The sequence below is a fragment of the Kwoniella dendrophila genome, chromosome 10 (genome assembly GCF_036810415.1).
Source record: "Kwoniella dendrophila CBS 6074 chromosome 10, complete sequence".
Taxonomy (NCBI): Eukaryota; Fungi; Basidiomycota; class Tremellomycetes; order Tremellales; family Cryptococcaceae; genus Kwoniella; species Kwoniella dendrophila.
The window spans coordinates 1,146,504-1,173,378 of NC_089485.1; the positions used below are offsets into that span (position 1 = coordinate 1,146,504).

Consider the following 26,875-nt stretch of genomic DNA (forward strand, 5'->3'; position numbering starts at 1 on the left):
TTGATAGCCAGTCATCATTCTCTTGAGCAGAATGATCCAATTTTGCACTTTCAATCGAATTGTTTCATAGGGATGTTTTGTCTGAAGCGGTATCTATCCTTTGTGCTCATTTCCCTTCACCTCCCTTGACCATCATAAATTAGCCACAACCCAAATCGTAAATGCAACATATCGTATGGCATATTGGATTCTGCACAGCTTAGTGTGTTCGCACATTGCCCTAGGCGATATACATCCTGTACGAAATGAAATTTTCAATATTACATCTCACTCTCACGGTCAAAAACACGTACAGTAAAAACCAGTAAAAACCCTTTTTCAGAAAGCCTTATCAATCCTCTTTGGGTTAGGCGAAGGAAAAATCAAGAATTCAATCTTAACTCACCCAGTACTATCAAGTAAAAATAAAAATCATGTAAGTACCGTAATCACAACACAAAGAATAAAGTAAAGAATAAGATAACTCAGACATCGTAAACAGCCTAAACATAACAAACGTCGTCAGAAATGAGTAGATATCACTCATCGCATCACCCATCAAGCTCACGACCATCTGGTACTTCGAGATACTACAAGCCGTACAAGTCATCTTCGAGTGGATCAAGAGGACATTATCGATCGGGTTCAAGGTCAAATTATCCTACTTACACCAATAGTAGTTCCAGGAGACGAGGCTTTAATCCATTTATATGTTTCAAGTGTTCTTTTGGTGGTAAAACCGTTCAATCTTTCTTGTTGATCTTAATACCTTTTTTAATTTCAGTCATCTGTTTTTTGACTGGTTTTTGGAGAATACCTGTATGGGTATATAAAAATAATCAAGAAAAGGTTCAAATTGCTTCTCAGGGGTATGCGATCAACGGTGAAGATACTAGGTAAGTTAACTCCTCATCTATCCGCCATGCTTTGGAGATATGGAAAGTAAAACTGACATTTTATCCATGCATGATAAAACAGTGTTAAAGGATTCTTCTATTCAACTTCATCTTGGCCAGCACCAATGAATGGATTCCCATTATTATTACTATTCCATCTGATCCTTTCCATCATCATAATAACCTACTTGATTTTTGTTATTTCCGTTTGTGTATACGCTTCTCATAAACGAACAAGTTCATTGAAATCGGAAACCTGGTCAAGAGTGATTAGAGAACCAAAATGGTGGGAAAGGATTATTTGTATGCTTGTGACTCTCATTACAGGTACTGTGTTAGTATTGGATAACGTAGTTTGGGGTATAGCAAGAGGTAAAGGTTATAATGTTAACCCTGATATTTTGGGATATTTGTGAGTACTCTCTTCACTTGATTAAAGAGCATACTGGGCCTTAAGCGCTAACAGAGCGTCCGCTGACTCAATGATTCAGCGTGAACATTGTAGCTCTATTCCTTTGGGTCTTCTGGGTGGTCATCCAATTGGCTTCCACACATGAGATTAGGGAATATTATGTGTCTGGAGGCGGCAGGGTTCGTAGATGATAATCTTGCTAGTATATTTGATAATGTGTTAGCGGAATGTCTTCGTGTGTAGTAAGAGAAGGAACTTGTGTGTTTAGCGAAAAGAACATTAGTCGACGTTATAATCCCATTACAGAACCAAATACGCTCCAATAAATAGCAGAATACCAGAAAATTGGCTGTTCGTTGAAGTGTCTCCGTTCGATATATAAAGACGAAAAGTTGAGATCCATACTGTAGATGCATGAAAGACATACCACCGAACCTCTACCCATTACTCACCACAGAAACATCTGCTTGTGCCACCTCACTTATCTGGAAAAATTAAATATTTGATACTCAGCGAAGAACAAAGGGGAATTTGAAGGATGTCTAATGAAATATACGATAATGACTGGATGACCATGAGTTCACTCTCGAGTTTGCCTTGCGTGGTTTATATTTATCGTATTTTGCTTTCTTTAGCTAATTGTTTGAGCGAAATGATCGAGATGCGAAAGCTGATTAAAGTAGAAGTGAACAGTTATACAACGATATTGAGGAGAAGGTGGCAAAGATGAGGCGAGATAATGTTATGATTTAAAGCGGCTACACTTATTCCTCTTTATCTGCTGCAAATTTGTGTTTTCCCATTCTTTCGTATTCTGTTACACCTTTACCTGAACCTGTAACGCCGACTGTAAGATGAGAGGATTAGTATCTTCTATTGCAAAATACAAGGACCGGAAGCGTACCTTTGCCTATAGGAAATATTGGGGTTATTAGCTATATTCGTGCAATAGACGCCAATGAAGAGGTAGCTTACCGAACGGATTATCCGGTGTTCTGAACACGGATTTACCTTCCAACCTATCGATCACAATATGGATTAGCTGCCGATCCCGTATTTCATCTGATATGAAATATGCGTATGTCGCCTTTTCAGGACTTACCCAGAAATATGGATACCTTTTTTCGAGGCTTTTTTACCAAACTTCTCCCAAGCATTTTTCTTATCCTTAATCTCATTTGCTTTTTGTTTTTGACTTTCCATCCATTTTTCTCCCTTCTTCTTCTTCTTCTCCTTCTCCTTTTCACTCAATTCCTCCTGCTTCCTTTTTGTAGGTTCAACTGGTTTTGGTATAGGTGCATTTGGATCATGTGGTTTTATAGATGATAAAGGTAAATTTGTTGATGAACTATATCCTTTGAAAGTTATTGTGTATTGAGGTGAATCTGGAGATCCTATAACTGCGTTTATTTTGGCTGGATACCTACAGAACGAGATAATCCGACTCGTCAGTAAGATTATACCTTGTGATAGTAACCAATCTTGATTCGGCGTCCAACTCACCATTTACCATCTTTATATTTGGCCATACAATCCATACCAGCTTTATACTGAGATGCTGCGTCTTCTTTACTTTTACCTTTTTGTTTTGAATCTACTTTCGTTGAAGTATCTTTGGTATTACTTCCAGCTGCAGGATGACCCATAGCTTGTTGAGTCAAATCAATCAATTCGACCAACTCAGTCTTTAATGTTTTTAATCCTTCATTATTGGGATCGGATTCTAATTGCAAATTAACATACGCTAATTGATCTTTATAGGTCGACAATTCCGCTTCCATCTTGATGCTTAATTATCTATCTGTGCTGTTGACTGCTGAATGGACCACCTGTATATGATTTTTATCGAATATTGACAGTATTTTTAAGTAATACGTTGAAATACCAAAATCGATAATCATGGAATCAGCAAAGCCAGTGAAATGGAAACGACATATTACATAATCTTAGCTTGCTTGATGGTGACCCACGTGTTTGGACCCTTTGTTATGGGATGATTGAATCAACGTCGTCACGGTTATTTTGAGCATTTATAAACCGATGTATTTAGCAGGAATTCTAGATCATTATAATATCCCCATATTTATCAACATGTTCATATAGCATCTAGTTGCTTAGAGATTATCGCAGTACAGTTGAACCTTTCCCAATCAGAGAAATAGGAAGCGCTTTCACTATCACTCCATCGAGCTCAGCATATTCACATCTCAGCCTCCCTCTGCAACAACAACCCTGTATTCGCGGCAAATTCGCCCCAAAGGTGGTCAGCTGGAATATCTTGGCCTTTTGGGGCACTCAAACCTGATCGAATATCTCAACGATGCAGTACTTATCCAAAGCATATAGTTATTGTGAGTTCCTCATGATAGTGAATCTTGCTCATGAATACAGACTCCGGCATCAATCCGGCAACGTTGTCAGGTGCGATTGATGTTATAGTTGTTCGACATGTCGATTCTGAAGGAACAGTTACTCTCTCGTCATCCCCTTTTCATGTACGTTTTGGTAAACTTCAAGTACTACGAGCAGCGGAGAAAACAGTCACCATTCGAATGCCCAACAACCTTCCTGCACCCCATGTAGCTCCTTTCGTCATGAAAGTCGGTGAGACTGGTGAAGCATTCTTTGTGGTTGAAACGGATGAACAAGTACCGGAGGATCTGTTGACAAGTCCAATCGTAATGCCTACACAAGTGAGTATCATACTTGCTGATCTGATTGTAGCTAATATCTTCTTCAGACCGATATACCAGCACATGAGATCAACCATGATACAACTCAAGAATCAAATCAGCATCATTCCCTTACACAGGAACCTTTTGGTGAAACTGAAAAGCAGGTTCCCCACGATTCACCTTTAGCAGAAGTAGAATTTCTGGATCTCAACGCTGCCTCATCAGATACTCTCCAAAAAGAATCAAACAGTAGTAAGCGTTCCTCAATAGTCAATTCAGCTTCTTCCCTTCTTCCCTCCATTCCATTCATTTCGTCCACTCCAGCTAGTAGATCTGGTTCTCCACCTAGAGAAGAAAAATCGGATACACCGCCAAATGACGAAGCAAAAGCAAAAGAATCAGGAAAACCAGTCATTTCTACTACAGATAAAGAACCAAATCCGATAGCTACTGAAAATGGAGAATCTACCGATATGCCAGATAGAGATCACAAATTATCAAGTCATGAAGCTTTAGTAGCCGGAGAGAATGCTTCAGCAGCTGAAGACATTCTACCTAAAGTTAAACGTGGTCAAGGCGAAGGACCAGCTGTACTATATGGAAGGGATGTAGTTTTAGATATGGCTGGATACCACAGTGGAAAAGGCGAAAATCCAGAATCACCCCCTTCGGAAGATAGTGATCCACAAAGTGAATCATTCATCCAAGACCTATTAGCAGCAGTGCAACCGCCGGATGGATCTAGACCAGCTTTACCCCCATCAAGAGTCACTGATTCCGAAATCCCTGTATCTGATCCGGATGGCGATACCCCGTTACCGTCTCCGGCACCTGAATTAGCCTCTGAACCAGATCTCCCTGGTATACTCGCCAACGTACACATAACCCCTCAATCAATCAGTCGTAGATTTGATCGAGGTCATTCAGAGCCTCCGCAGGACTACAACGATAACGAATCTCGATCGCCAACCAGAGCAGCAATCGACATGCAGTGGGATTGGAGTAGGAAACAGGCGCTTGAGATGGGAAGAAGTAGATCCGGAACTTTAGCTGAGAAAGGTGGAATCATCGGTCGGTTGCAAAATATCGAAGAAAATCCTTACATGTTCGTGCTAGACGTGCATGAACGATCACATCGATTCGAATTGTCACTAGTTGAGGGATTCACAGAGGTGAGTTACATCAAGTTCCGCATTCACTGACAATCTTGCAGGAGGACGACACAGAGTTCAATGAACGAAGAGTCACGTTCCAGAAATTCATTGAGGATCCCTCAGTAGTGGATGACCCCCGTTTGGTGGTCAAATACAGTTCAATGTAAGTTGCATAAACCTAAAACTCCGCTGACAAAATAGATATCGTACCTGGTCAACCGATTATCGATTGCTGTACGCTCTTTCGATGTACAGGCGAACCCTTCTTCCTCCACCTTCAAGTCCTACCTTACCCTCCCTTTCCATCGTTGATGCCTCGAGCCAACCACCCGACAGACCAGCTTCGGGATCTGGTTGGTCCAGATGGTGGCGACGAGGACAAAGCAACTCTTCTGTCAGCATTGCGCCTATACGGTCAAACACTTCGCCAACTATCGAGAAGCCATCTCTACCGCCTACTGCTGATCAAGCAGTTCCAGAACCTGCCGAAACACCTGAAGGTAAACAATATGCTAAAACTCTGCGGCTATCGTCTGATCAGCTAAAAGCACTTCAACTCAAACCTGGTCCAAATACCATTTCATTCTCAGTCACTTCATCTTATTCAGGTCTTGCCATTTGCACTTCACGTATATTCTTGTGGGAAGAAACAGATCAAGTGGTAATTTCGGATATAGACGGAACCATTACAAAGTGAGTCATTCTCAAAGGCATACGATATTAGCTAACAAGTACCAGGTCTGACGCTCTTGGGCACGTCTTTGCAGCGATTGGTCGAGACTGGACGCATCTTGGAATCGCCAAGCTATATACAGATATTGGCAATAATGGCTACAAAATGTTATATCTTACATCCAGAGCGATTGGTCAGGCAGACGCAACTAGACAATACTTGAAGACTATCATACAAGGTGATTATCGTCTGCCGGAAGGTCCTGTCATCATGAGTCCAGATCGTTTGATGGCCTCTTTGCATCGGTGAGTGGAGATCAATACCTATTGAAAACTGGGCTGATCTGTCTTAGTGAGGTGATTATGCGGAAACCCGAACTGTTTAAAATGGCTTGTTTACGAGATATACAACGTCTCTTTGGCGAACAAGCCAAAGAAGCCTTCTTTGCTGGATTTGGAAATCGAATAACGGATGCAATGAGTTATAGAAGTGTAGGTATACCGGCTGCCAAGATCTATACTATCGATTCTACCGGTGTAGTCAAAACCGAACTGCTTCAGGCTGCAGGCCATAAGGGTAGTTACATACAATTGGTAAGTTGTCTAAACTACAAACGTTCGCTGATGAACAGAATGACCTTGTCAACGAGGTATTCCCTCCCGTTAGCACCAAATTCAAACCAGAATTCACTGACTTCAATTACTGGCGAGACACCATACCGGATATTCCGTTACCCGATTTGTCACCACCCTCACCTGCGTTATCCGCTCGATCAGACACATCAGGGCGTTTGAGTGTATTAGGTAAAATTACTGGTATAGCCAGAAGAGGCTCTAAACAACCTCTATTACCTACAAGTGAACCATCATCTAGACCCTCAAGCCCATTATTTGCACCTTCCATGACACCTGATGAACTCAGTGAACAAGAGATAAATGATGATGATGATAACGATGATAGAAAATCACAAATCAGTATGCCTGGATCATTTGATGAGGAAAATGAGGAACACCGAAACTATATGGGTGATTCCTTCTTCGATGACCGTCGAAGAGACCATGATGATTTAGAAGCGCAAAATCAAGATGGAAACATAGAAAGAGATGATTCATTTGACGATGATGATGCTAATTTTGACGATGATATTTTAGCAGCTGGTGAAATGCAACATGTTCCATTTTAGATCGATTTTTTTATAGTAATTCTATTTGTATACATTATTAGACGTATCATTGACGCACATTATGCATTTTTTTATAACATGGGATCTGAGATTGGGATTGGATCAGGGCCGATAGATGAGTTTCTAACAGATCATTGTCAGTCTTTGGGATTCCGCGACTATGGGTAGGTTCGAAAGTGCAAGCTTACGAGAAGAACAAGACTTTTATAGCTAAGGCCGCACCTCCGTGTAAGACTGCTACACCTATTATCAAAAGCCTGACCATCTTGTTGTCGGCCTAGAAAAGAGTAAAAACGATCAGTGAGGTCGGATAGAGGTATATGATTGTATTGTAGAAGACAGGTCGACTTACTGAAGCCAGTACAGGATAGATGTTCTGTACTCTGTTCCATTTACAATGACATCAATTAGCGATTCTTGATAGCATTGGGTGAAATTAACACCTACAAGAAATAACCTGAACTACCTGCAGCAGCGAATATCAGAACCCATCTGAGAATACCAACCGGAATTAAACATAATAAACTAATTGGGATGTAAATGGACATGGAATAACCATATAAACCTAAAGATTCAATTAAACTCCATTCTCCTACGCTTAACCATCTAGTGATACCCCATAATAAAGTTGGTACACCTAAACCATAAAAATAGATTAATGAAATAGATGTTGATAGTAAAGGCAAATTTGATTCTGCATGTGATGTAGATAAATATTGTGTAATTGATGAAATCAATGTTGATGTTATATATAATATCAATATCAATGTTGTCAATGTCCAGAATGGGCCTATTCATTCAACGTTATTGAAGTCAGCTAATTTCTTCATAAAGCATAGTCGACCAGAATTTAGCTCTGTATTCACCATATAAATCAATTTGCCCATCACAATTTTCAGTGATAAACCCTGGACGAGGTATCATAGCCATGCCAACTCTCTTCAATACTGTATTTGTATCCACATCGAAATAAGTTTGATAATATGCTATATTAAACGGACTATATGGTACTTCAGGTGGTGTTGGTGATGTAGCTCTACGTGAGTTATTTTCAGTAGGTAAGAAAGCTATATATTCAAGTCAATTAGTCAACCGGAAATGTTTTCTACATTACAACAGCTGAACATACTTTTGAATTCCAGTCCATTGCCTTGATCATTGATCTATGTTACAATATAAAAAGTCAGTTTGCTGTCAGCCGAGGCTGTAATCAGTGGAAAAGCTCACCTCATCGTCCACATCCACTACAGCATATTCTCCTTGTGACATCTTGAGATTCTTGTTGTGAATACTATGTTCTCTAGTCGCAGGCAGTGTATGCAAGTGCAAAAGGTAAAATCAGTTCTCTCTATATTATTACTGACCGCTATAACAACAGCGTCATCAACATACCAAACGTGACGCGTGTAGCCGTACGCCTATTTGCAGAGATTCTGCAAATCAACATGCCTATGCTACTTGACCCACTGTCCTCCTTCGGGCTTGAGCACCTTGAGTGCCGGGTGTTTATTACGATAACACAAATTCATAACTATTAACTTCATTCAGCATTCATCATCGACATTGCATTTACAAATCAAATTATCTTGGTCATTCACAGCTCAACGTTATAAACACGAAGGAGTTGAACGCGAAAACATTTCAATTTATCAATCCAACTGATTACCGACATTACCTTTGAAGTCTAAACACCCCTCGTCATGTCCAATCCTCAAACACCTTCAAGCGCTGGCGACTTCTCCGCTTCCAGCACACCATTGAAAAAGTTCAAATTGGTGTTTTTGGGAGAACAATCAGTAGGAAAGACAAGTTTGATCACTAGATTTGTGAGTTTAGCTGAACTAGTTCGTAGAGGAAGATCGAGCTAACCAATCCTCGGGCTCGTTCTTGTTTTGGTGAAAGATGTACGATACTTTCGATAATACATATCAAGCGACAATAGGTTAGTACCGTTGGTGGACGATGATGCGAGACACCTGAGCTCATGTGTAAACAATAATTACTAGGTATTGATTTCTTGTCTAAGACCATGTATCTGGAAGATAGGACAGTTAGATTACAGCTGTGGGACACCGCAGGGTGAGTTGAGTAGTGCAGACTTTACTTTCTGCTATTATGAGAAGCTGATAATATGGTAATACAATCATGTTAGGCAAGAACGATTTAGATCTCTTATTCCATCTTATATTCGAGACTCTTCAGTAGCAGTCATTGTATACGATATCACAAGTGAGTCGAAGTTCTTAAGCATATTTGATAACGCCTTTCACTGATGTCTGATTGTATTAATAGACCGAACATCTTTCCTCAACACAACGAAATGGGTAGACGATGTAAGGAATGAAAGAGGACAAGATGTTATCATAGTCTTAGTAGGAAACAAGACAGATTTGAACGATAAACGGTGAGTATATTCCGTATACTCAATATCGCGATGTGCTTTTCCACTCCGAGTAGTGCGAAAAACCGCATTCATGGAAGGCATAATGCTGATTACAACATCGTGAATAGTCAAGTGACGCCGGAAGAACTCGATAAACGAGCGAAAGAATTAGGAGTATTGTCGATTGAAACATCTGCAAAAGCAGGATATAACGTAAAAACATTATTCAAGAAAATAGCAATGGCTTTACCTGGTGGTAGTACAGAGGCAAAGGAGACTGCCAATACCAGTGAGTTGTTTTCGCCTCCACTTATTTCCTTCTTGTTGTCTTTTAGCCTCTTTTGTTTCTCAGGAGAAGAAGGAAGATAGTATATGCAAAATGTTCCGCGAAATTCTTTCCTTCTATATTCAGCTAACACATCATAATACCAATGTAGAAATCGATGTGACAGCTACTCCACAAGAAGTACCTCAAGCTTCAGGCTGCCAATGTTAGATCAAGTGGGGTAAATGAGGATTATTTGATGATCTTAATGATTTTTATTGGGAGGGCAAAAGGTGTAGTTATTCTTGTGACACATAATACCCAAAAAGGTTTCAGCCCTTTTAAATAGATTGGCGGGTTCCTCCTCTGTAAGATTGGCAAGTGAAAAATGGGGAAAGTGCTGGGTAAAATCAGATCTGGATTGCCGATATAGATACAACAATCTATACAATATGTACGAATATGATGATAATGACTTTAATAGATAATAATGTTCATTCTCCCCGATTGATGACAATCACTACAGATACATTACATAGACAGTTCAGTTGGTTGACTCTCAAAGGACTGCACTCTTATTATAATCAACTTACTTCAATACTCCACATCTACGGCCATAGAACTTGGAAACCACCGCTTCCCGTCAGCTCAGCGTAGTTAAGCTAAGTGTCGCTTGGTCAGTACCAAGGTTGGGGACAACTTGGGAATCCCAAGTGCTGTAGTTTTGAATTACCTTTTTGTGGTTGAGCTCATGGGAAGGGGGTCATAACGAGTGATGTCAATGAAGCCTTTACTAATAATCAGCAAAGTATACATATAAATAAGATATATAATTTACCGACACTAAGAATAACTTCTATAACCTGTATATACTACAAATCGTTTCTTCTCCTTTCTTCCTTAGGATAATTGCCACTCTACGACTGTTTATCTTTTTTAGTAAACATATTCGAAATGAGGATTTTCTTTATCTGTTAAATCAGCGAAAGCTAAATTGTTGAGATCTTGATCTTCATATTGACCTTGTTCCCTCAAGTTTTGTAAGTGCTTTTGTTTTTTTCTATTTTCATAAATGAAAGAAAATCTAAAAGCGAAAAATAATAGGAATTCTAAGATATTACAAACTAAAATAGCACCAATACCTAAAGGATATTTTGGTGCTTGTTCAGATCTGAAGAAAAATGGTCCAACAATATTTCCAATACAAGCTCCAAACCAAATCATAGCTGATACAATCATTTTTTTAGATTGTCCTCCTGAATTTGATGTTATCAATGATAATGATAATACGAATGAACATTGATAAGATCCAGTTAAATAGCTAACAAATAGGATATTATCAGTATCAGTATGCGAGACAATGGAACGAAAGCTTTGTTTGAAGATTACTCACAAGCAGATTAATCTTCCAACATAAGCATCTTTAGGAGCAAGTAAAAAACCTAAAGCACCTGAGATAGTTGGTAACATGAATGCAGCGCAAACTAAAGTTCTACTATTTTTAGGTAATCTTTCGTTGATCAGAGCACCCGCTCCAATCCAAATAACAACAAATACACCTTGAGGAATACCAAGTAAAGCTGTATGTAAAGTATCGAAACCTAAACCTTGAATGACCTATCAATCGATCAAACGACCATAGAAAGTTAGAAATTTGACTACTGGATATTTAAACAAGTCGTAAGACTGCATCGCTACGAAGACACTCAAACTCACCAAAGTAGAAAAGTTACTGATACCTCCATTTGGAATGTTACCTACTAAACCTAAGAAACAGAACATGTATGTTTTGTAATCTGTGAAAGCTTCTCTGATCTGATGCCATTTGATCCTTCGGTTTTCAATACCCGTTTGGTTTTTCCTCATTCTTGCAATCATAAGTCTATAAAGCAGAATGAAAATCAGTAATATGTCTGAGTGACATCTTTATTGTTAATGGCAAACTCACAATCTTTCTTCATGTGTAAAACCCTTAAAAGTTGCAGGTGAGTTAGGAAGATAAAGTAATAAACAAATTGCCCAAGCTGAACAAGCAGCTCCGACAATCAGGAATTCATATCTCCAAGATGCTAATGCCCCTTTGATATTTCCAATACCATACCCAATCAATCCACCACCTGCAACACCAATACCATTGAAAGCGTACCAACATGAAATTCTTGATGGTTGTTCAGCTCGAGTGTAGTACATTGAGGTGATTAACATAAACCTATGAAGAAAACAGTTGTCATTAATATCGTCCATACTTCATTTCACGATATTTCCAAAATACATCAGAACTTACGCTGGATCAGCGATTGCTTCAGCAGCACCAGAAATAACTCTCAAAGCAGCAATAGTAGCGAAGTTGTGTGAAGCAGCTTGAATCCTATTTTAAAGGAAAGATTGGGTCAGTAATCAACCTTAAAGTAACAACAGGTAAACACCTACATCAGGAAGACACCCCAAAAGAAGATATTTGCACCAAGATAATAAGCAGGAGGTAATCTTTGCATGATCAAATTTGAAGGGATGGCCCAAGCCAACCACCCGAAATAAAAAATTGAAGATAACCAAGAATAATCTTGTTTACCTAAATGTAAATCCTTCTTTATACCGAAAATGGCTGCATATGATAAAGTAGTTTTATCGACATACTATTTACATGCGTAAGGATTCGTAGTCAGCAACGTGTACTTTGGAGGTTCGATGAAAAGTTTATTGTACTGACGTAGAAAAAATAACAAATACCTAATAGAGGTATAATTCTTCTATCAAGTTTTCGTTTCAATCTTTTTTCATCGTCAACATTGATATGTGAATCATCTGGATATCTTTCCAAAGCTTCATAATAGATATCGGCATGTTGAGCTGGTATCTTAGCTCCTGGTTTGATAGGTTCTTCGATAGCTCCAGCTTCTTCAAGCTGGATAGTTTCGCCTTTTTCAGCTTGTTTTGATAGATCGTGATCCATCTTGATTGTTTGATTAACTTTTCTAGTGTAAAAATCTAAAGAGAAAAGGTTAGATTTCGAAGAGGATCTCAAGAATCAGCTCCTTGCTTATATAATCTTCCATTTTCACCTATTCCATCCCACTTCATTGTATGTTGCTAAGAGATTCACTGTTGAAATAGACTAAAAAAAATGATACGACCGGCCCGGTGATACCTGTAAAATCAATGTGATCGTGATTTTAGCCATACTCTCACATGGGTCCCGGAAGGGTTTTTATGAGGGGCATCTTACATACTCCTCATCTCTACCCCACTTTTTATTTCACCTGAAATTCGCTTAAACGTCATACAGTGAAAGCCAAGAGGATGTTCAGCTATCCTTCCTCCATGAAGCTATTTCGGGACCAAGTATGTACTTCCAGCTGAACCTAAATGATCGAGAAGGTGTCATAATTCACCGGTATAAGGCGGTTGTAACAGCAAGTAATCATCCGAAATCCGAAGTGCAGCAATATCAAGTTGCCGAGAAATATAGGAATATTGTAAACCGTCGGCAGAGTGGATACGGAAAAGCGGGGATTTAACAAAACAAACATATGAGCATACAAAGGGTATAAAGGGTTAGACTGTTGGCTGTTCTCCCACTGCTGTATACTCAACTTGATAATCATGTCAGACAGAAATATATACAAATACATATATATATACATGAATATATAATCACTTGTTCAACTGCCTTTATACTTTCACATAATCATTTCAATCAATTCGAACATACAGCGTTATTCATCGTCTGATAGTGAATACTGAATTACACCGGAATGGGATATATCTTGAAGGTCCTTTGAGTCAAATAAACAGTAAATAAAGAAACAGTAAACAATGTATCCCCACACTGACCTCGTTCACACACTGATCGTTTTGGGTTGATTCATTTTCTACAACTAAGATTATTATAGTGGATTTATAACGACTCCACCATGGCGAAATACCAACAACACCTATGGTCAAATATTGTCTTGATAATTACTATCTTGTCCATGCATCAAGAAATATTTCATTTCATTATTTCATCTGTTGACGCATCGCATATCACCTAATCCGTACAGCATCTACAAGATGACTGTTCGAAACAGCTTTATATCAACAAGCAGCTCAGACACGTATCCATCTACAATGTCAAGTTTATCTCATTCTGCCCTGGGATTAACCGACTCACCTTTACGACCTAGATTACGATCATCACTTGTTTCAGCTACTCCAACATCTTCCGTCCCAGGTACACCGGTTCGAACGAGACCTTCCCAGCCACAGCTTCGTCAAGCTCCATCTAGAAACTCTTTGTATCAAGAAGCGACCACAAATGCAGCTAGAAAAGTTGGACAACCTACAACACCTTCAGAAGGTATTAAGACTATTTCACCAAGATCATTTCAATCCAATTTACAGACTTCGTCATCTCCTATTAACTCACGACCTACTTCTAGAGCTGATACCAATACGAGCTCTACATCTGTACCTACAAGACCTGCAACAACACCTGCCAATGCAGCTTCCGGTATTCCAAGATCAGCTAACATCAGTCCCGCACGCACTACCAGACCAGCTCAACCAGTTAGATCTCAAACCACACAACCACCAACTCAACCTAAACCAGTTTCCACTCAAAGAAAACCCGTTCCTAGATCAGTAGCTCCATCTTCTCCAGCTAGAACGGAAGTCTCTTTAGCGGATCAATGGGAAGAAGAATTGGTTCAAGATACTCGTCAACTCAGCATTAGACCTGTACCTACAATAACAGCTCCACCAAAGAAACAAGGTCCAACAGCTAAGGAGAAGGAAGAACAAAGACAGAGAGACATGGAATGGGAACGATCTGGAATGTGGGAAACTACTAGAGATCCTGTTAGAGAAGCAGAAGATATGGTTAGAAGAGATTTAGGACGAGATGTCGGTGAGTAGCATGACGTTGGTACTCAATGATCGGGGCTATATGCTGATATACCGGTATATAGCTTATCCACCAGCAACACCCAGAGTACCTATCAGAGCAGCTCCGACAGGAGTCACATCTGTTCACGTTGGAGTTAGACCAAGATTGCATCCTACTAAAGCAGAAGATTCGATGATTCGTAATCAACCTGATTCATCTATACCATTACCATTATTCTCACCTGCATCTGCATCAGCTGATTTACCCGGTACAGCTAAATCGGACACATCAAACAACAACAGTCGATATGATATGAAGTTGGCAGAAAAAGCTAAAAAGGAATACGAAGATTGGAAAGCCAGAAAAGCTGAAAGAGAAGGTGGTATAAATGATAACGATGATAATTACACTGGAACTAGACAATGGGTACCTAAAGATAGAGAGATCGCTAGACCTGGTAATGTTGAGGGTTTAGCTCATTCTGATGCATATGAAGCGAATCATTACAACAATGGTCAGTATCAAATGTCAATTGCAGATCAAATGATTTTGCAACAACAATTCCATGCTATGCAGCAACACCAAAAGCAACAACAACCTCCAGCTCAAGCACAAAAGCAAAAACAAGCGCAAAAAGTAGTTCAAACTATTCCTACCGTCAAAGTCGTGAAGAGTACACCTCAGCCTAAACAAGCTGCTTTACCGCAAACTCAACAACAAACTGTCAAATTTGATATTCCTCAACAGCAAGACCCAGTTCAACCCGCGGAAATATCGTACGATCAAGGTCAAAATTGGGGATATCCATATCCATATGGAATGCCTTATAACGGTGTGCATATGAATATGGGTGGAATGGGTGGAGGAATGAATCATCAGATGCATGGTATGGGCGGTATGGGTCAAATGCAAGGTATGGAAGGATATTATCCCGAACAAGGAGGCTACTGGGATCCCTCATCTTATTGGTATAATATGAGTATGATGGGTGGTGATCAGTCCCAAATGATGACTGGTCAAACAGCAGGAACAGCTAATGAGTAAGTAGATTTTTGTGTATGTATTGTAAGATATATTTTTGTATGCATGCTATATCCACCATACATGACTCCAGCTAAATCCGTGTGACATTGTGGTAGTAGTGGAAAAGGAGTTGAAGCTATCGGTATCACCTCGGAATCTGAAACATCCGATCGAAGTTCGCCTAATCCAGTGAATTCGACGTCTGAAAGTCTGCACAATGAAACCTAAGTCGACTGCACACTCTGTACATCCTTTGTTGTAAGGTTAAGAGATCCCTTTCTGAGCTTCGTAAGATCTTCCTTTATCTAAGGGATCGCCTTTAATCTTCGTCTGCCTTTATTTCGTTGAGCTATATAATGTGGTACATATTTCCGTTTGACTATGATGTAGTATGACTTTCTCAAAGGGATATTTTTAAGGTTAATGTCGAAGATCAACCTTATACAAAATTGGAAAATTATCCAGGATCAGATCGAATTTGATACATGTTATTGTACATAATGAGCGGAATTAACAGTAATCGTAGTCGCTCATTAATCCATTTTCCCCCTTAAATATCATATCCTCTGAAAATTATCTCTTGAATTCTTATCGATCCTTGTCCGTCACCTATATCATCAATTCTCTCTAAATATTCCCAAAAAAACAAAGATGTGGGGTACTACACCGCCAATGAATCCAACTGCTTTGCCAGCTGTATCTGGTAGCCATAATGGCAATGGAGGTATGATGGGAATGGGGATGTCAGGGTATGAACAACCTATAAATCAAGGTCATACTTCTACATATGGTGGAGTAGGTTTCGGTTTAGGTGGTAGTGGAAGTGGAGGGATGATGAATCAAGGTGCAGGTGGTGGTCAAGCTTTCCCCTCAATGCGTAATATGCCTATGGGTATGGGTGGTATGTCAGGCATGGGTGGAATGGGAGGCATGCCAGGTATGAATATGGGTATGGGCGGTATGGGAATTGGAATGCCTGGTATGGGAATGGGAGGAATGGGACCGGGAATGGGAATGGGTGGTATGGCAGGTTTTCCTAATGGGTTAGTTTACTTTCCTCTTTCCCAAATTCAATTTCGATTTTTTCCAAGAATCGTGAATAATAATCTAGTATTTGAATAAACAATGCTTTATCCGCTGCTTTATTCGTATATATCCTCAAGTTCAGGACTATCAGTTTCGTTCATTCCTTTTCCCCTTTCAATCATTCCAAATATGTCTAGTCACTTGATTCTAGTTGATAAAGGAGGGAGGGGAACTCCAAACCTCTACAAAAATCAATATAAGACCAATGGAAATTACTATATTCGCCTACATTGTCCTCAATGAATTATACCTATATATCTCGGGATCTTCAACTAGAAGGATTAGAAGCTGACTATTTTGATTTCGATTTCTTCCTATATACTAAAATACAAATCAACAATATGTCAATGACTTTCCCTCAAACGCCAAATTCACCTTATCGACGAATTTCATCTGATCATAATCATGGTATACTATCCCCATCTTCCTCGCCAATGCCTATCACACCTAAATCGGGAACTGGTCCACTTCCTCATATAAAATCGCCACTTTCCGAATGTATGTGTGGATCTCAATCCCAATCCCAATCCGATTCATATTTCCCTCCTCAACAAACCTCACCTTATCCTTCAATTTCATCGAATATACCTCATTCACCTAAACCCCACAATCAACCACTATCTCGGCCATCCCCTCATCCACTACAATCTTCACCTTTACCTTCTTCCAAATTCAAACGACCATCTCTTGGACCCAGATCACAAAGTATGATGTATAATCCATATCAACAGCAATGGCCTGGAATGATGCAAGGTAGTCAAATCCCTCAAATGCAGATGGGTGGTTCCCAGATTGGAAGTGCTGCTATGTCCGTTCATAGTGGTGCTGGTAGTAACGCTACTGAAAATTTGAAACCTTTCGACTCTTCTAAAATGAAACAAGGTCGTATGGGTCATTATGGGTATCTGGATGGTAGAGGTGAGTTTTTGGTATTTTCAGTTAATTCCAAACAGCCACTCACCTCCTAAGTTCTTTCTGACGCTGATATGTGTTTTCGATCGCATACTTAGAACTTGCCGGTCCACCTCCTGGATACATGCCGGCTGGAGTCCAAGCCGATCAATATCAACCGCCTTCTTCTGGAAATCGGGTCTCTCCTTCACATAGAGGAGGTAGTACTTCTGGTCAATCATATTATCAATCATCACCTTCACAAGCTGGTTCAGTTGATAGTAGAGGCGATAATGGATCGATGGGCTGGGGTGATGTGGGCAATACAGCTAGGGCAAGATATGATGGATGTAAGTTCGAATAACCTGAATCTAACAATTATGTTGACAATAAAGACAATTTTGCTGATTGATAACGTTTTACTAGCCTCTTCGGTCCACGGTTACGTACAAGCTGATTTAGACACACCATATCCTAGAACAGCAGGTGGTGGAGCGTCTTCCGCTTTTACACGATATGGTCCAGATGGTTCAGTCGCCAACGGTATAGATGGTAGACTGGGTATCAATCATCGAAGATTGAGAAGTGGGGTCGTTTGAAAATCTTAAAACGAAAGTCTCTGCTCTCTGAGCGATATCTGCAAAGCGAAATTTGTTAGTCCCTACTCAGGTAAGAATTCGTATATATGTTTGCTTTGATTCCTTGCACTGCTGCAACGTTAAGGTCATATAAATCCTCTGTTTAAATTAGGCTTTATATGCATGTACTGTTATATTACATGAATTGACAACTGATTTACATCGAATCTTGATTGTTGTTTTCGTTAATATCGTTCAAATTTCGTTTCGTATCTTGCTTGCACCTATTTCCTGGGACTAGGTGTCCAAGTCATTCTTTTTTCAGATTTATTTGATAATCCGGTCCAACCTGATTTACTTTCCATGACTGCACCTCTATTCTTACCACCCGTTGACATACCTAATCCTGCGCCATTCACTCTTGAATTAGTGATTGGACTTCTAGTTACACTTCTCTCCAATAATCTCCTTGCGGCTGGAGTCAAGCTTTCAGCTTGCCTTCGTGGTGTATTGGATCCAAACGATGAAGGTGGTAGCATTTTACCTCTTGTAGATCCAGGCGTTCTTTCTGATCTCAAAGTCTGATTCGCTGCTAGACGTAACGTTGTTGATAACGATCCAGATGTTTTTTGATGTTGAGGTGTAAATGATTTGGCTCTTTCAGATATCGATTTACTTGCTTTATCGGCTAATTTCCTACCTATTTCGTCTCTTCTTTTCGTTTCAGGTAGCTGAAACGATCGTGTGTTCTCTAATGGATCATCATTACCATCCAATGCTCTTGGAGTTGATAATAATGTTCCCCATGTTAATAAGGATGGCATGTCTTGAGGTTCAGGTGAAGGATCATTTGGTAATAAGGGATAATTGTTGATTACTGGCATTGATGGTTCTCGATGATCTGCAAGTAAGCGTGAGTCAGAAGCTGATGTTGAACAGTTTGAGATCACAATAAACCAAACTCACAAGGTGTGCCTTTCACTGCAGCATCCACCCAACTTCTGGCAGGACTGCTACCTCTGCGACTACTTCCTTCTCCTCTACTAGGTCTAATTTCTTCTTCATCTGGTAAACGCGTATTAGCATGGGAGATTGAAGGTGGAATAGCTACTTGTTGAGTACTCGCTGGTCGAGGAATGGGATATGGATTGGAATTGGAATCGGCGGGAAACATGAGGTTGTTACGTGTCTGGAAAACATCGAGTCAGCGTATGCCAGTGAAGATGGCGTCAAGCCAATTAAAGTAGCTCACCTTATAGCCCCACTGATCAGCCCCGCTACCAGCTAGGGAAATACTATTGCTTTCCCCATCACCCATGACTGCATTTTCGGCCTTTAACCTCAGCGCCTTTTCTTCATCGCCTCTGCCTCGTCCATCGTACCCTCCTGATGCTCCCTCGCGATGAGGAACTATCTGACCATCTTCGGTAGATATCAAAGCGGTCCCTGGTAAACCGGCTTCCGACAAGGCTTGTGTAAGAGGATGTTTCGGTGGAAGGGTGATTTCCGCTAATTTTGACTGGGTAGCAGAAGAGCTTTCCCCAACCTTGATCAATGCTGATGATGTTGGACCAAATGAATGAGTAATCAAGGCTGAACTACTCGATTCTGATAGATCCCGATCTTCCTTTTCACTTGATGGTATAGGCTGTTTGGTGTTCTCTATCAACTTTACATCTTTCCAAGCTTCACCGTCATTCCTATCTGAGCCACCTTCAGCTAATCCACCTATTAATCTTTGACCTTCCCCATTAACCCTCCAATTACCTGAAGTTGCAGCCTGTAATATCATTTTTCTTTTCTCTTCACCTTCGATTCTTCTTTGATTAGCTTTCTTTTCAGCTTCCCAAGCCCAACCCCATCTTTCTTCTTTTCTCTTTTGATTTTCTTCATCAACAATCTGTATGAATGAAGCATTATCTTCTGAAGTATAGTTCCTTTGAAATGCATCTAAAGATAAATCATCTCTGATCATTTGTTTCCTTTTCTTCTTAGCTAGATGTCTTGATGATGGGCCAGGACCGGCTTCAGCATTTTCTTCTGAATATCCATCTAATTCGTCATATTCTTCATTTCGCTTTTTTGATCTTGAACTTTCTCCAATGTTTGGAGTTTCCCAACCTCTTGCACCTATAGGTGTTCTAGTTGGTCTACTTCTTCCCCCAGGTAAAGATATATAAGGTGTACCAGCCATAGCAAATTCCGTTCTTCTGACTCTTTCGGCATCAATATCATCAAAACTTCTTCTACCACCTACAGGTGTATCTAATCCATTTTCTTTTTGTTGTGCTAAATAAGCTAATTTTCTAATTGATGTTGATAATAATTCAGGATCATTTTCAGTTAATGCAGTTAGATAATCATTTGTTGCGTGTAAATGTGGTAAATTTGGAAAGAAATCTCTTGTAATGATATGTGATAGAGCATCGGTATAAGTATCTTCCTATCATCACCATGTTAGCGTAATCCCAAGGCCTACATCTCGAAGCAGAGAGCGAAGATGAGCGAGACCATATACTTACGTCAAGAACATGCTGCTGATATAATGATTTTTGACCTTGCTTTGGACCTGCGATAAGTCTCGGTGCAGGACCAGTGCGTGGTATCAGGGCATTGCTTGGTTCTCCTGACATGTCGATATGGCTAAATGAACTAGACTGGCAAGAGCAAGCGATTTGTTAAGCTTAAAAACTGAACGTTGTAAGCTGGAAATCAGCTATATATTTTGGTAAATCGTTTCATGAATGGGAATGATAAATTGGGTGGCAATTGCATGAAAAGAGCCGGAACTGATAACGATTACAGATTGAGGGTAATATACTCATTTGATCCCGCTAATTGGATTAAGATAAAAATGTAATCGGTGATATCCGAGGATTTTGAGCGAAGAGATCTAGATGCGCTAAGATGACGATGAGAGATGTTTGATATCTTGAACATACTTATCTGACTCGAATATCATCAAATGTCTTGGTATTATAGCTTAGCTTATAAAGCACTTCTTGTCAACTGTGTGTATACATAGGTAATTTGAATTCGTGATTATCACATTTCGCTCCTGTTTTCTTACGTATCTTTGTCTGTAATTTCGCTTGTGAGAGCTTGAATGATTTTGGTGTAATGTCGAGAAGGACGATTAGAATAGCATTATTGATCAATGATACTCCCGTAAGTTCTTTTATCCTTCCGAGTGGATGCAGGCCCTGTTCTGATATGATTGATCTTAGGTTCCTGCGGTCGTAGCGGAAGACGGTGTTTGTAAGTCAGACCTCCTAATTTTCATGTTGATAATACAGAACTGAGGAAAGATATAGACTAATCGCTCGAATGAACACAGACTACGATATATATAAACGATGGCTCTTGAAATCATTAGCTTCATATCCCGATGCATCAGTGGCCCGCAACACAGAACTTATCATAGATAGTTACGATGTTGTGGATAAGCGTGAATATCCACCAGAAGAGAAATTGTTAGCTGGCTCGAAAGATGGTTACGATGCTATCATGTTAACTGGATCAAGTAAGTAGACTATACAAGTCATACGCACAATCAAGAAATTCACTTGTGAACCAAACAATCTGACCCCAACACTATTACTAATTATGTTATTGTTGCTATCAGAATATACCGCACATGACCCTTCTTACGAATTTGTTCCACCACTAGTAGATCTTATGCGCCGCTTGATCATTTCACCACAATATAGTCATCTGAAATTCATCGGTATTTGTTTTGGGCACCAGATATTAGCTATGGCTTTAGGTGGTCAATGTGTAGCCGGACAAAACGGGTGGGAGATTGGAGTTTACGGCTGTAAATTAACGGAAGAAGGAAAGAAATGGTGGACGTGGACGGGAGACCAGAAAGAAGGTAAAGAGGTTGAAGGTCAAGGTGGTGATGACAAGGTCTACCTTGAGCAGATGGTAAGCTGAACCATGTTTTGCGTCTGTTGTGAACAATATCAAGATAGACCTGAAACCTAACAACATATGATCGAAATTAGCATCGTGATCATGTGCCAGCCGTTCCCTCCTCATGTCAACTTCTCCTATCGACACCTCGATACCCCGTGCACTCTTTCATTCGTTATCACCCTTCGTCTGCCTCAAACAAACCAATTGCTCAAGTATTGACCGTACAAGGTCACCCAGAATTTACACCTGGAATTGTCAATCATGTGATAGATGCCAGAAATGCCAGTGGGGTGTTTAATGACGAGGTCACCAAAGAAGCCAGACGAAGAGCTGTAGGTAAAGGACAAGGAGGTGAAGGTTTTGGTAGAATAGGATGGAGTGTTTGGAGGGTACTGTTACAGGATGTTCCAGCGCAATCTCAAAATTAGGTACAACATAGAACCAAGTATAATAAATCCCATATAACCATGAATCATATGTATAGTCGGAATATATCAGAACAGTTCTATCGGATCATCTATATAAGCATGTCACACGGCCGAGTAAGCGGCACTGTTCTCTTATTGAAGAGATTTTGATGTTCCTCTTGAGCCGCTGTGTCAGGTCGTAGATGGGGCACCTATCTTTCCTGATTGCTTAATATAGGTGCGCCACATACAGCTTTAGCCATTAGCGCGATTGCCACATGACGAATCAATGGTTCTTTTTTACCCTTTCTCTCTATCCTTCGGGTCTACCCCGATACCACGTAAAAGGTGAAATGGAATACAAAACGACGTAGCAGTCAATGCTGTTCTTAGCATAAATTTGCATTTCGCATTTATTGATTATCATATCGCTTGACTTGTTCATCATCTGTTCGACTACGGACACTTGTCTACAGCAATCATAACGGACCGACCGCTTGATGGATAGTATCAAGCATAGTCAATCAGTCATTGGATAAATAGATTGATAGAGGATATAAAAGGAAAGGCCTTTGAAGGATATAGAAAGGATCAAAACATACGTATAGAGCGCGTGACCTTTTGCATCAAGCTGGTCGATATACCAAGTCCAGTCAAGTGAACTTAGTCAGGAAAAGGTGTAATTATATATCGTTCTACAGTATCATCGGCACCCAACAGAATATCCACAATATCGCCAATTTGACTAGAAAGATGTCAGACCCGTCTGTTCCCCTTGTAAGGGGTAAAACAGACCACAAGCTGAAAGGGCACAAGTTACTGTATAGTGTATCAGTGTTCTTGAGTATAGGAGTATGGTTGTTTGGGTAAGTCGTCAACTCGTATCTTTCCATCTAAGGGTTATAACTGACAGGTTAGGACACGTCAAATAGATACGATCAAGGGTGAGCTCCGCCAAGCAATTGTTCAGTCATTCTTAAATTATAGTGATTGACCAACCAATTTGACTGCTTCTTCTTGTATAGTGTTATGTCAGGTCAGTGAAGCTTATTTCAACCACAACAGCAAGCTATGAATTACTGACAGAATCTCGATATAGGTATCATTACTGGACCATATTTCAAGTAAGCTAAACTGGGACTGACATTCAAAGATGAAAGAAAGCAAACTCACTTTTCTTGACTGTTCTTCTGATTTTGTTTAGAGCTTATTGTGAGTGAAGACAATAGAAGGATCGATCAGTGTCAAAGGTAGGAACACTTACAAAGCGCTTCTTTAATAGTCAATCAACCTACAGCTGGTGAAGTTGGAAAGTAAGTTCAATCAGTATGGTAAGTTGACATACGAAAGTCAACTAATGAATTATCTCGATAGTATGGTAGCAGTATTGGAGATAGGAGCGTTCAGTGAGCGTCGCCTTCTGCACAATTGTCATCCAAAATCGCCCAACTGATTTTTCTCACCCCTTTTTATCACAGTAACATCATTAGCTGCAGCTCATTTGGCAGATAATTATGGTCGTAGAATGACACTTAGGACTGGTGCTTTTGTTTTTACCGTTGGTGGTGCGATCCAGACATGGTGTATTGGTTTCAAGACTATGGTAGTTGGTAGAGTCATCAGTGGGTTTGGAGTGGGTATGTTGAGTATGGTAGTACCCATCTATCAGGTGAGTTTTGAAAACGTTTACTATAACGCATTCCGGAGATACTAATCTGGTATCACACGATAGTCCGAGATCTCGCCTGCTAGTCATGTGAGTTAGAGTCATTGGATCAGCAGACCTAGTTGGAATGAACCGCTAATATGGAACGTTCAGAGGGGTTTATTGGGTTCAGTGGAGTTTACGGGAAACATCATTGGATATGCTTCTTCAGTGGTAAGTATCGCTTTTTCCGACGTACCCAACCGTACTTTACTGAAAACAATGTCTCTATAGTGGATAGATTACGCTTGTTCATACCTTCAAAATGATCTATCTTGGAGAATACCACTCTTCATACAATGTTTAGGTGGTGCAATTTTGGGTTTGGGAAGTTTTATCACGCCAGAATCACCAAGGTATCTCATCGATACAGACCAAGATGTAGAAGGATTAGCGGTGATAGCTGATTTCCAAGGGAAAGATTTGGATAGTCATAGTGTACAAGAGGAATACAGGGAAATCAGAGATGCCGTCCTTTTGGATGTAAGCGAACACTCTTCTATTACGATTATACCAAGCAGACTAACCTAGTATATGTTGGCCAATAGCGGGCTGTAGGAGATAGAAGTTATAAAGCCTTATGGAGAAGATATAAGGGTCGAGTGTTGATTGCTATGAGTAGTCAAATGTTCGCCCAATTGGTCAGTATTCTGAGATGATTTGACAAACCGTATGCTAACGAGATGCACTTTCAGAACGGTATCAATGGTATGTTGTATTGCTGTCCTGCGATCTGGTTTTTGGCTCACTGATTAATTTTCGCTATTAGTTATATCATATTATGCTCGTGAGTGAACAAAGGAGTTCTTGAGATAATCGATTTGCTGATCATCATTCGTAGCTCTGGTATTCGAACGTACGTTGGGCTTTAATCCTCCTGACACCCTATACTAACTTGAAGCAGAGGCGGGATGGATTGGTCGAGATGCCATTCTTATGACGGGTATCAATGCTCTGTTTTATGTTGCTAGTTCTATACCTCCGTAAGTCATACACAGCAACTCCGCCGGAAACCAAGCTAAAATTTCCCGAAAGGTGGTTTTTGATGGACCGTGCGGGTAGACGGCCTATTCTTCTCACTGGAGCGGTTGCGATGGCTATCGCTTTGACTGCTACTGGTTGGTGGATATACATTGATCAAGCTATAACACCCAATGCCGGTGAGTGGAATCTAGTCATTAAACTGTCGTGACATGCTAACCAACATCATTCCATAGTCGTTGTTTGTGTAGTTATCTATAATGCTGCTTTTGGTATGAGTTGGGGACCAGTACCTTGGTAAGTAAAATTCAAAAACATCTATTTCACAATGAGAGCTGAACAGTATGATAGGCTTTATCCTCCGGAGATTATGCCATTACCATTCCGAGCAAAGGGAGTCTCACTCTCTACTGCAACAGTAAGCTATCCATTCTCGGCCCAAGCTTCAGGATGTTGATTCTGTGTTCTCGTTTGTTACCAGAACTGGCTGTTTGTATGTAGATTTGTCCTGACGTCAACCTGTGAGACGCCGCTGACATATAGCAGAACTACTGGGTCGGTGTTTCGACTCCTCTTTTTCAAGAGCTTATCGGTTGGCGATTATACCCAATGCACGCTTTCTTCTGTGCACTCTCTTTCGTATTAGTCTACTTCTTATACCCCGAAACTCGAGGTGTGCAATTGGAGGATATGAATGCTCTTTTCCAGGACGGTATGTTGTCGTTGTCTGTTCAATGATCAAACCAGATACTGATCTTCTTTGCAGAACCCGTGGATGAAGACGAAGATGACGATGATGAAGGATCGGGATCAGATAACGATGAAGACGGATCAGCTGGATCTGGTTCCGAAACCTCTTCATTGGTTGGTGGTAATGGTCGTCGACGATACTCAGATGGCTCAACACTACCAATAACGAACAAATACTCTACAGAACCTAGAACAGGGCTGTTTGGTAAACTACTCGATGTATTTGGAGGTGCAAACGGTAGAAGAAGGGGGAGTGTCAGGGGCGAGTATAATGCTGTTGGTGGACAATAGGAACTCGCGAGTGAGTAATTTTCTTGCTTTTCCAGTAGTGGTTTCTTAATATACTGATCGTGTTACTGTTTATCATATAGGGCTCAACTCGAAAGGTAGACTTATGCGTAAATCCCGAAAGAGAGGTAAAAATAAGATCACTTCGTCTTTAACAAGGAAGGCTACAGTCGATCCAGAATTGGCAGAAGAATATGAAAATTTGCCTAATTCACCTGAACATGAAGAAGAAGAGGGACTAGAGGTTGGCGATGTAAATTTACATCCTTCTTCAAGTATACAAGGGGTTGAGCTATCAAGAAGGAATACCAATAGTGTTGAGCCTCGATGAGTCTTTGTTCCAGCTAGCTGTATCTGCTGAAAAGTACAGTGCACATCATTCTGTAGAGTTTTATTGGTTTAGCATACATTGAGATAGATTGATCATAGATACTATACAATAGGATTGCATTCATGCATCATACCTTGTGTTATACGACCGTTGGGGTAGAGTCTCACTGTTATCATCAGATGTAAAATTACGATTTCGAATGTCTCAAGCGAAGAATGCCAGAAGTGGAGGTTAAGCGGGGCTATGTTTCAAGTTGAATAGAAAGAACAGGGTAAACAATAAAAAAACAGCAAAAGGAAAATAAAAGATCTGCACAGCCCTAATCTGTGGAAATACAACCCTGAAATTATCGAGGATGTTGTCTTGAGAGTTCTAGATTCTGTAGAAACCGGTGTGATTGGGGACATGTTCTTGTAGTGCTAAGCTTTCG

General features: G+C 40.2%; 12 protein-coding genes and 1 non-coding gene across 13 annotated transcripts; 9 read left to right on the plus strand and 4 right to left on the minus strand.

The window, feature by feature from the left end:
• Nucleotides 1–507: 507 nt before the first annotated feature.
• Nucleotides 508–1,478, plus strand: L201_007382 (uncharacterized protein; the record flags this gene model as incomplete). The annotated part of the gene is made up of 3 exons (XM_066223090.1): nucleotides 508–875; nucleotides 958–1,287; nucleotides 1,367–1,478. 3 exons carry the CDS (start codon nucleotides 508–510, stop codon nucleotides 1,476–1,478), a joined length of 810 nt encoding a protein of 269 aa, XP_066079187.1.
• Nucleotides 1,479–2,051: 573 nt separating this feature from the next.
• On the minus strand, nucleotides 2,052–3,068 carry L201_007383 (uncharacterized protein; the record flags this gene model as incomplete). The annotated part of the gene is made up of 5 exons (XM_066223091.1): nucleotides 2,052–2,134; nucleotides 2,192–2,197; nucleotides 2,263–2,306; nucleotides 2,390–2,710; nucleotides 2,791–3,068. 5 exons carry the CDS (start codon nucleotides 3,066–3,068, stop codon nucleotides 2,052–2,054), a joined length of 732 nt encoding a protein of 243 aa, XP_066079188.1.
• Nucleotides 3,069–3,607: 539 nt separating this feature from the next.
• On the plus strand, nucleotides 3,608–6,972 carry L201_007384 (uncharacterized protein; the record flags this gene model as incomplete). The annotated part of the gene is made up of 8 exons (XM_066223092.1): nucleotides 3,608–3,638; nucleotides 3,727–3,980; nucleotides 4,028–5,134; nucleotides 5,218–5,279; nucleotides 5,372–5,809; nucleotides 5,855–6,094; nucleotides 6,142–6,382; nucleotides 6,439–6,972. The coding sequence occupies 8 exons, from the start codon at nucleotides 3,608–3,610 to the stop codon at nucleotides 6,970–6,972; spliced, it is 2,907 nt and encodes a 968-aa protein (XP_066079189.1).
• Nucleotides 6,973–7,043: 71 nt separating this feature from the next.
• L201_007385 (uncharacterized protein) lies at nucleotides 7,044–8,241 on the minus strand (the record flags this gene model as incomplete). The annotated part of the gene is made up of 7 exons (XM_066223093.1): nucleotides 7,044–7,095; nucleotides 7,161–7,249; nucleotides 7,325–7,355; nucleotides 7,420–7,762; nucleotides 7,839–8,039; nucleotides 8,102–8,135; nucleotides 8,200–8,241. 7 exons carry the CDS (start codon nucleotides 8,239–8,241, stop codon nucleotides 7,044–7,046), a joined length of 792 nt encoding a protein of 263 aa, XP_066079190.1.
• A 431-nt stretch (nucleotides 8,242–8,672) lies between these two features.
• On the plus strand, nucleotides 8,673–9,851 carry L201_007386 (uncharacterized protein; the record flags this gene model as incomplete). The annotated part of the gene is made up of 7 exons (XM_066223094.1): nucleotides 8,673–8,798; nucleotides 8,875–8,914; nucleotides 8,979–9,051; nucleotides 9,125–9,201; nucleotides 9,265–9,376; nucleotides 9,484–9,644; nucleotides 9,793–9,851. The coding sequence occupies 7 exons, from the start codon at nucleotides 8,673–8,675 to the stop codon at nucleotides 9,849–9,851; spliced, it is 648 nt and encodes a 215-aa protein (XP_066079191.1).
• Nucleotides 9,852–10,229: 378 nt separating this feature from the next.
• L201_007387 lies at nucleotides 10,230–10,344 on the plus strand. Its single transcript, XR_010725559.1, has one exon. It is a non-coding gene; the product is annotated as a 5S ribosomal RNA (ribosomal RNA).
• Nucleotides 10,345–10,556: 212 nt separating this feature from the next.
• L201_007388 (uncharacterized protein) lies at nucleotides 10,557–12,573 on the minus strand (the record flags this gene model as incomplete). The annotated part of the gene is made up of 7 exons (XM_066223095.1): nucleotides 10,557–10,941; nucleotides 11,014–11,237; nucleotides 11,337–11,502; nucleotides 11,569–11,829; nucleotides 11,905–11,988; nucleotides 12,051–12,256; nucleotides 12,331–12,573. 7 exons carry the CDS (start codon nucleotides 12,571–12,573, stop codon nucleotides 10,557–10,559), a joined length of 1,569 nt encoding a protein of 522 aa, XP_066079192.1.
• A 1,100-nt stretch (nucleotides 12,574–13,673) lies between these two features.
• L201_007389 (uncharacterized protein) lies at nucleotides 13,674–15,738 on the plus strand (the record flags this gene model as incomplete). The annotated part of the gene is made up of 3 exons (XM_066223096.1): nucleotides 13,674–14,508; nucleotides 14,570–15,527; nucleotides 15,627–15,738. The coding sequence occupies 3 exons, from the start codon at nucleotides 13,674–13,676 to the stop codon at nucleotides 15,736–15,738; spliced, it is 1,905 nt and encodes a 634-aa protein (XP_066079193.1).
• A 423-nt stretch (nucleotides 15,739–16,161) lies between these two features.
• L201_007390 (uncharacterized protein) lies at nucleotides 16,162–16,632 on the plus strand (the record flags this gene model as incomplete). Its single annotated transcript, XM_066223097.1, has 1 exon — nucleotides 16,162–16,632. One exon carries the CDS (start codon nucleotides 16,162–16,164, stop codon nucleotides 16,630–16,632), a length of 471 nt encoding a protein of 156 aa, XP_066079194.1.
• Nucleotides 16,633–16,937: 305 nt separating this feature from the next.
• L201_007391 (uncharacterized protein) lies at nucleotides 16,938–18,086 on the plus strand (the record flags this gene model as incomplete). Its single annotated transcript, XM_066223098.1, has 3 exons — nucleotides 16,938–17,514; nucleotides 17,607–17,837; nucleotides 17,914–18,086. The coding sequence occupies 3 exons, from the start codon at nucleotides 16,938–16,940 to the stop codon at nucleotides 18,084–18,086; spliced, it is 981 nt and encodes a 326-aa protein (XP_066079195.1).
• A 263-nt stretch (nucleotides 18,087–18,349) lies between these two features.
• Nucleotides 18,350–20,698, minus strand: L201_007392 (uncharacterized protein; the record flags this gene model as incomplete). The annotated part of the gene is made up of 4 exons (XM_066223099.1): nucleotides 18,350–18,966; nucleotides 19,032–19,254; nucleotides 19,318–20,508; nucleotides 20,588–20,698. 4 exons carry the CDS (start codon nucleotides 20,696–20,698, stop codon nucleotides 18,350–18,352), a joined length of 2,142 nt encoding a protein of 713 aa, XP_066079196.1.
• Nucleotides 20,699–21,185: 487 nt separating this feature from the next.
• Nucleotides 21,186–22,411, plus strand: L201_007393 (uncharacterized protein; the record flags this gene model as incomplete). The annotated part of the gene is made up of 5 exons (XM_066223100.1): nucleotides 21,186–21,233; nucleotides 21,293–21,323; nucleotides 21,403–21,588; nucleotides 21,691–21,992; nucleotides 22,073–22,411. 5 exons carry the CDS (start codon nucleotides 21,186–21,188, stop codon nucleotides 22,409–22,411), a joined length of 906 nt encoding a protein of 301 aa, XP_066079197.1.
• Nucleotides 22,412–23,143: 732 nt separating this feature from the next.
• On the plus strand, nucleotides 23,144–26,445 carry L201_007394 (uncharacterized protein; the record flags this gene model as incomplete). Its single annotated transcript, XM_066223101.1, has 21 exons — nucleotides 23,144–23,256; nucleotides 23,416–23,426; nucleotides 23,490–23,514; nucleotides 23,595–23,602; nucleotides 23,673–23,703; nucleotides 23,765–23,796; nucleotides 23,869–24,059; nucleotides 24,123–24,146; nucleotides 24,210–24,269; nucleotides 24,330–24,578; nucleotides 24,644–24,736; nucleotides 24,791–24,803; nucleotides 24,865–24,882; nucleotides 25,000–25,078; nucleotides 25,131–25,255; nucleotides 25,313–25,373; nucleotides 25,428–25,494; nucleotides 25,558–25,569; nucleotides 25,623–25,788; nucleotides 25,843–26,106; nucleotides 26,198–26,445. 21 exons carry the CDS (start codon nucleotides 23,144–23,146, stop codon nucleotides 26,443–26,445), a joined length of 1,890 nt encoding a protein of 629 aa, XP_066079198.1.
• Between the last annotated feature and the right edge of the window lie 430 nt (nucleotides 26,446–26,875).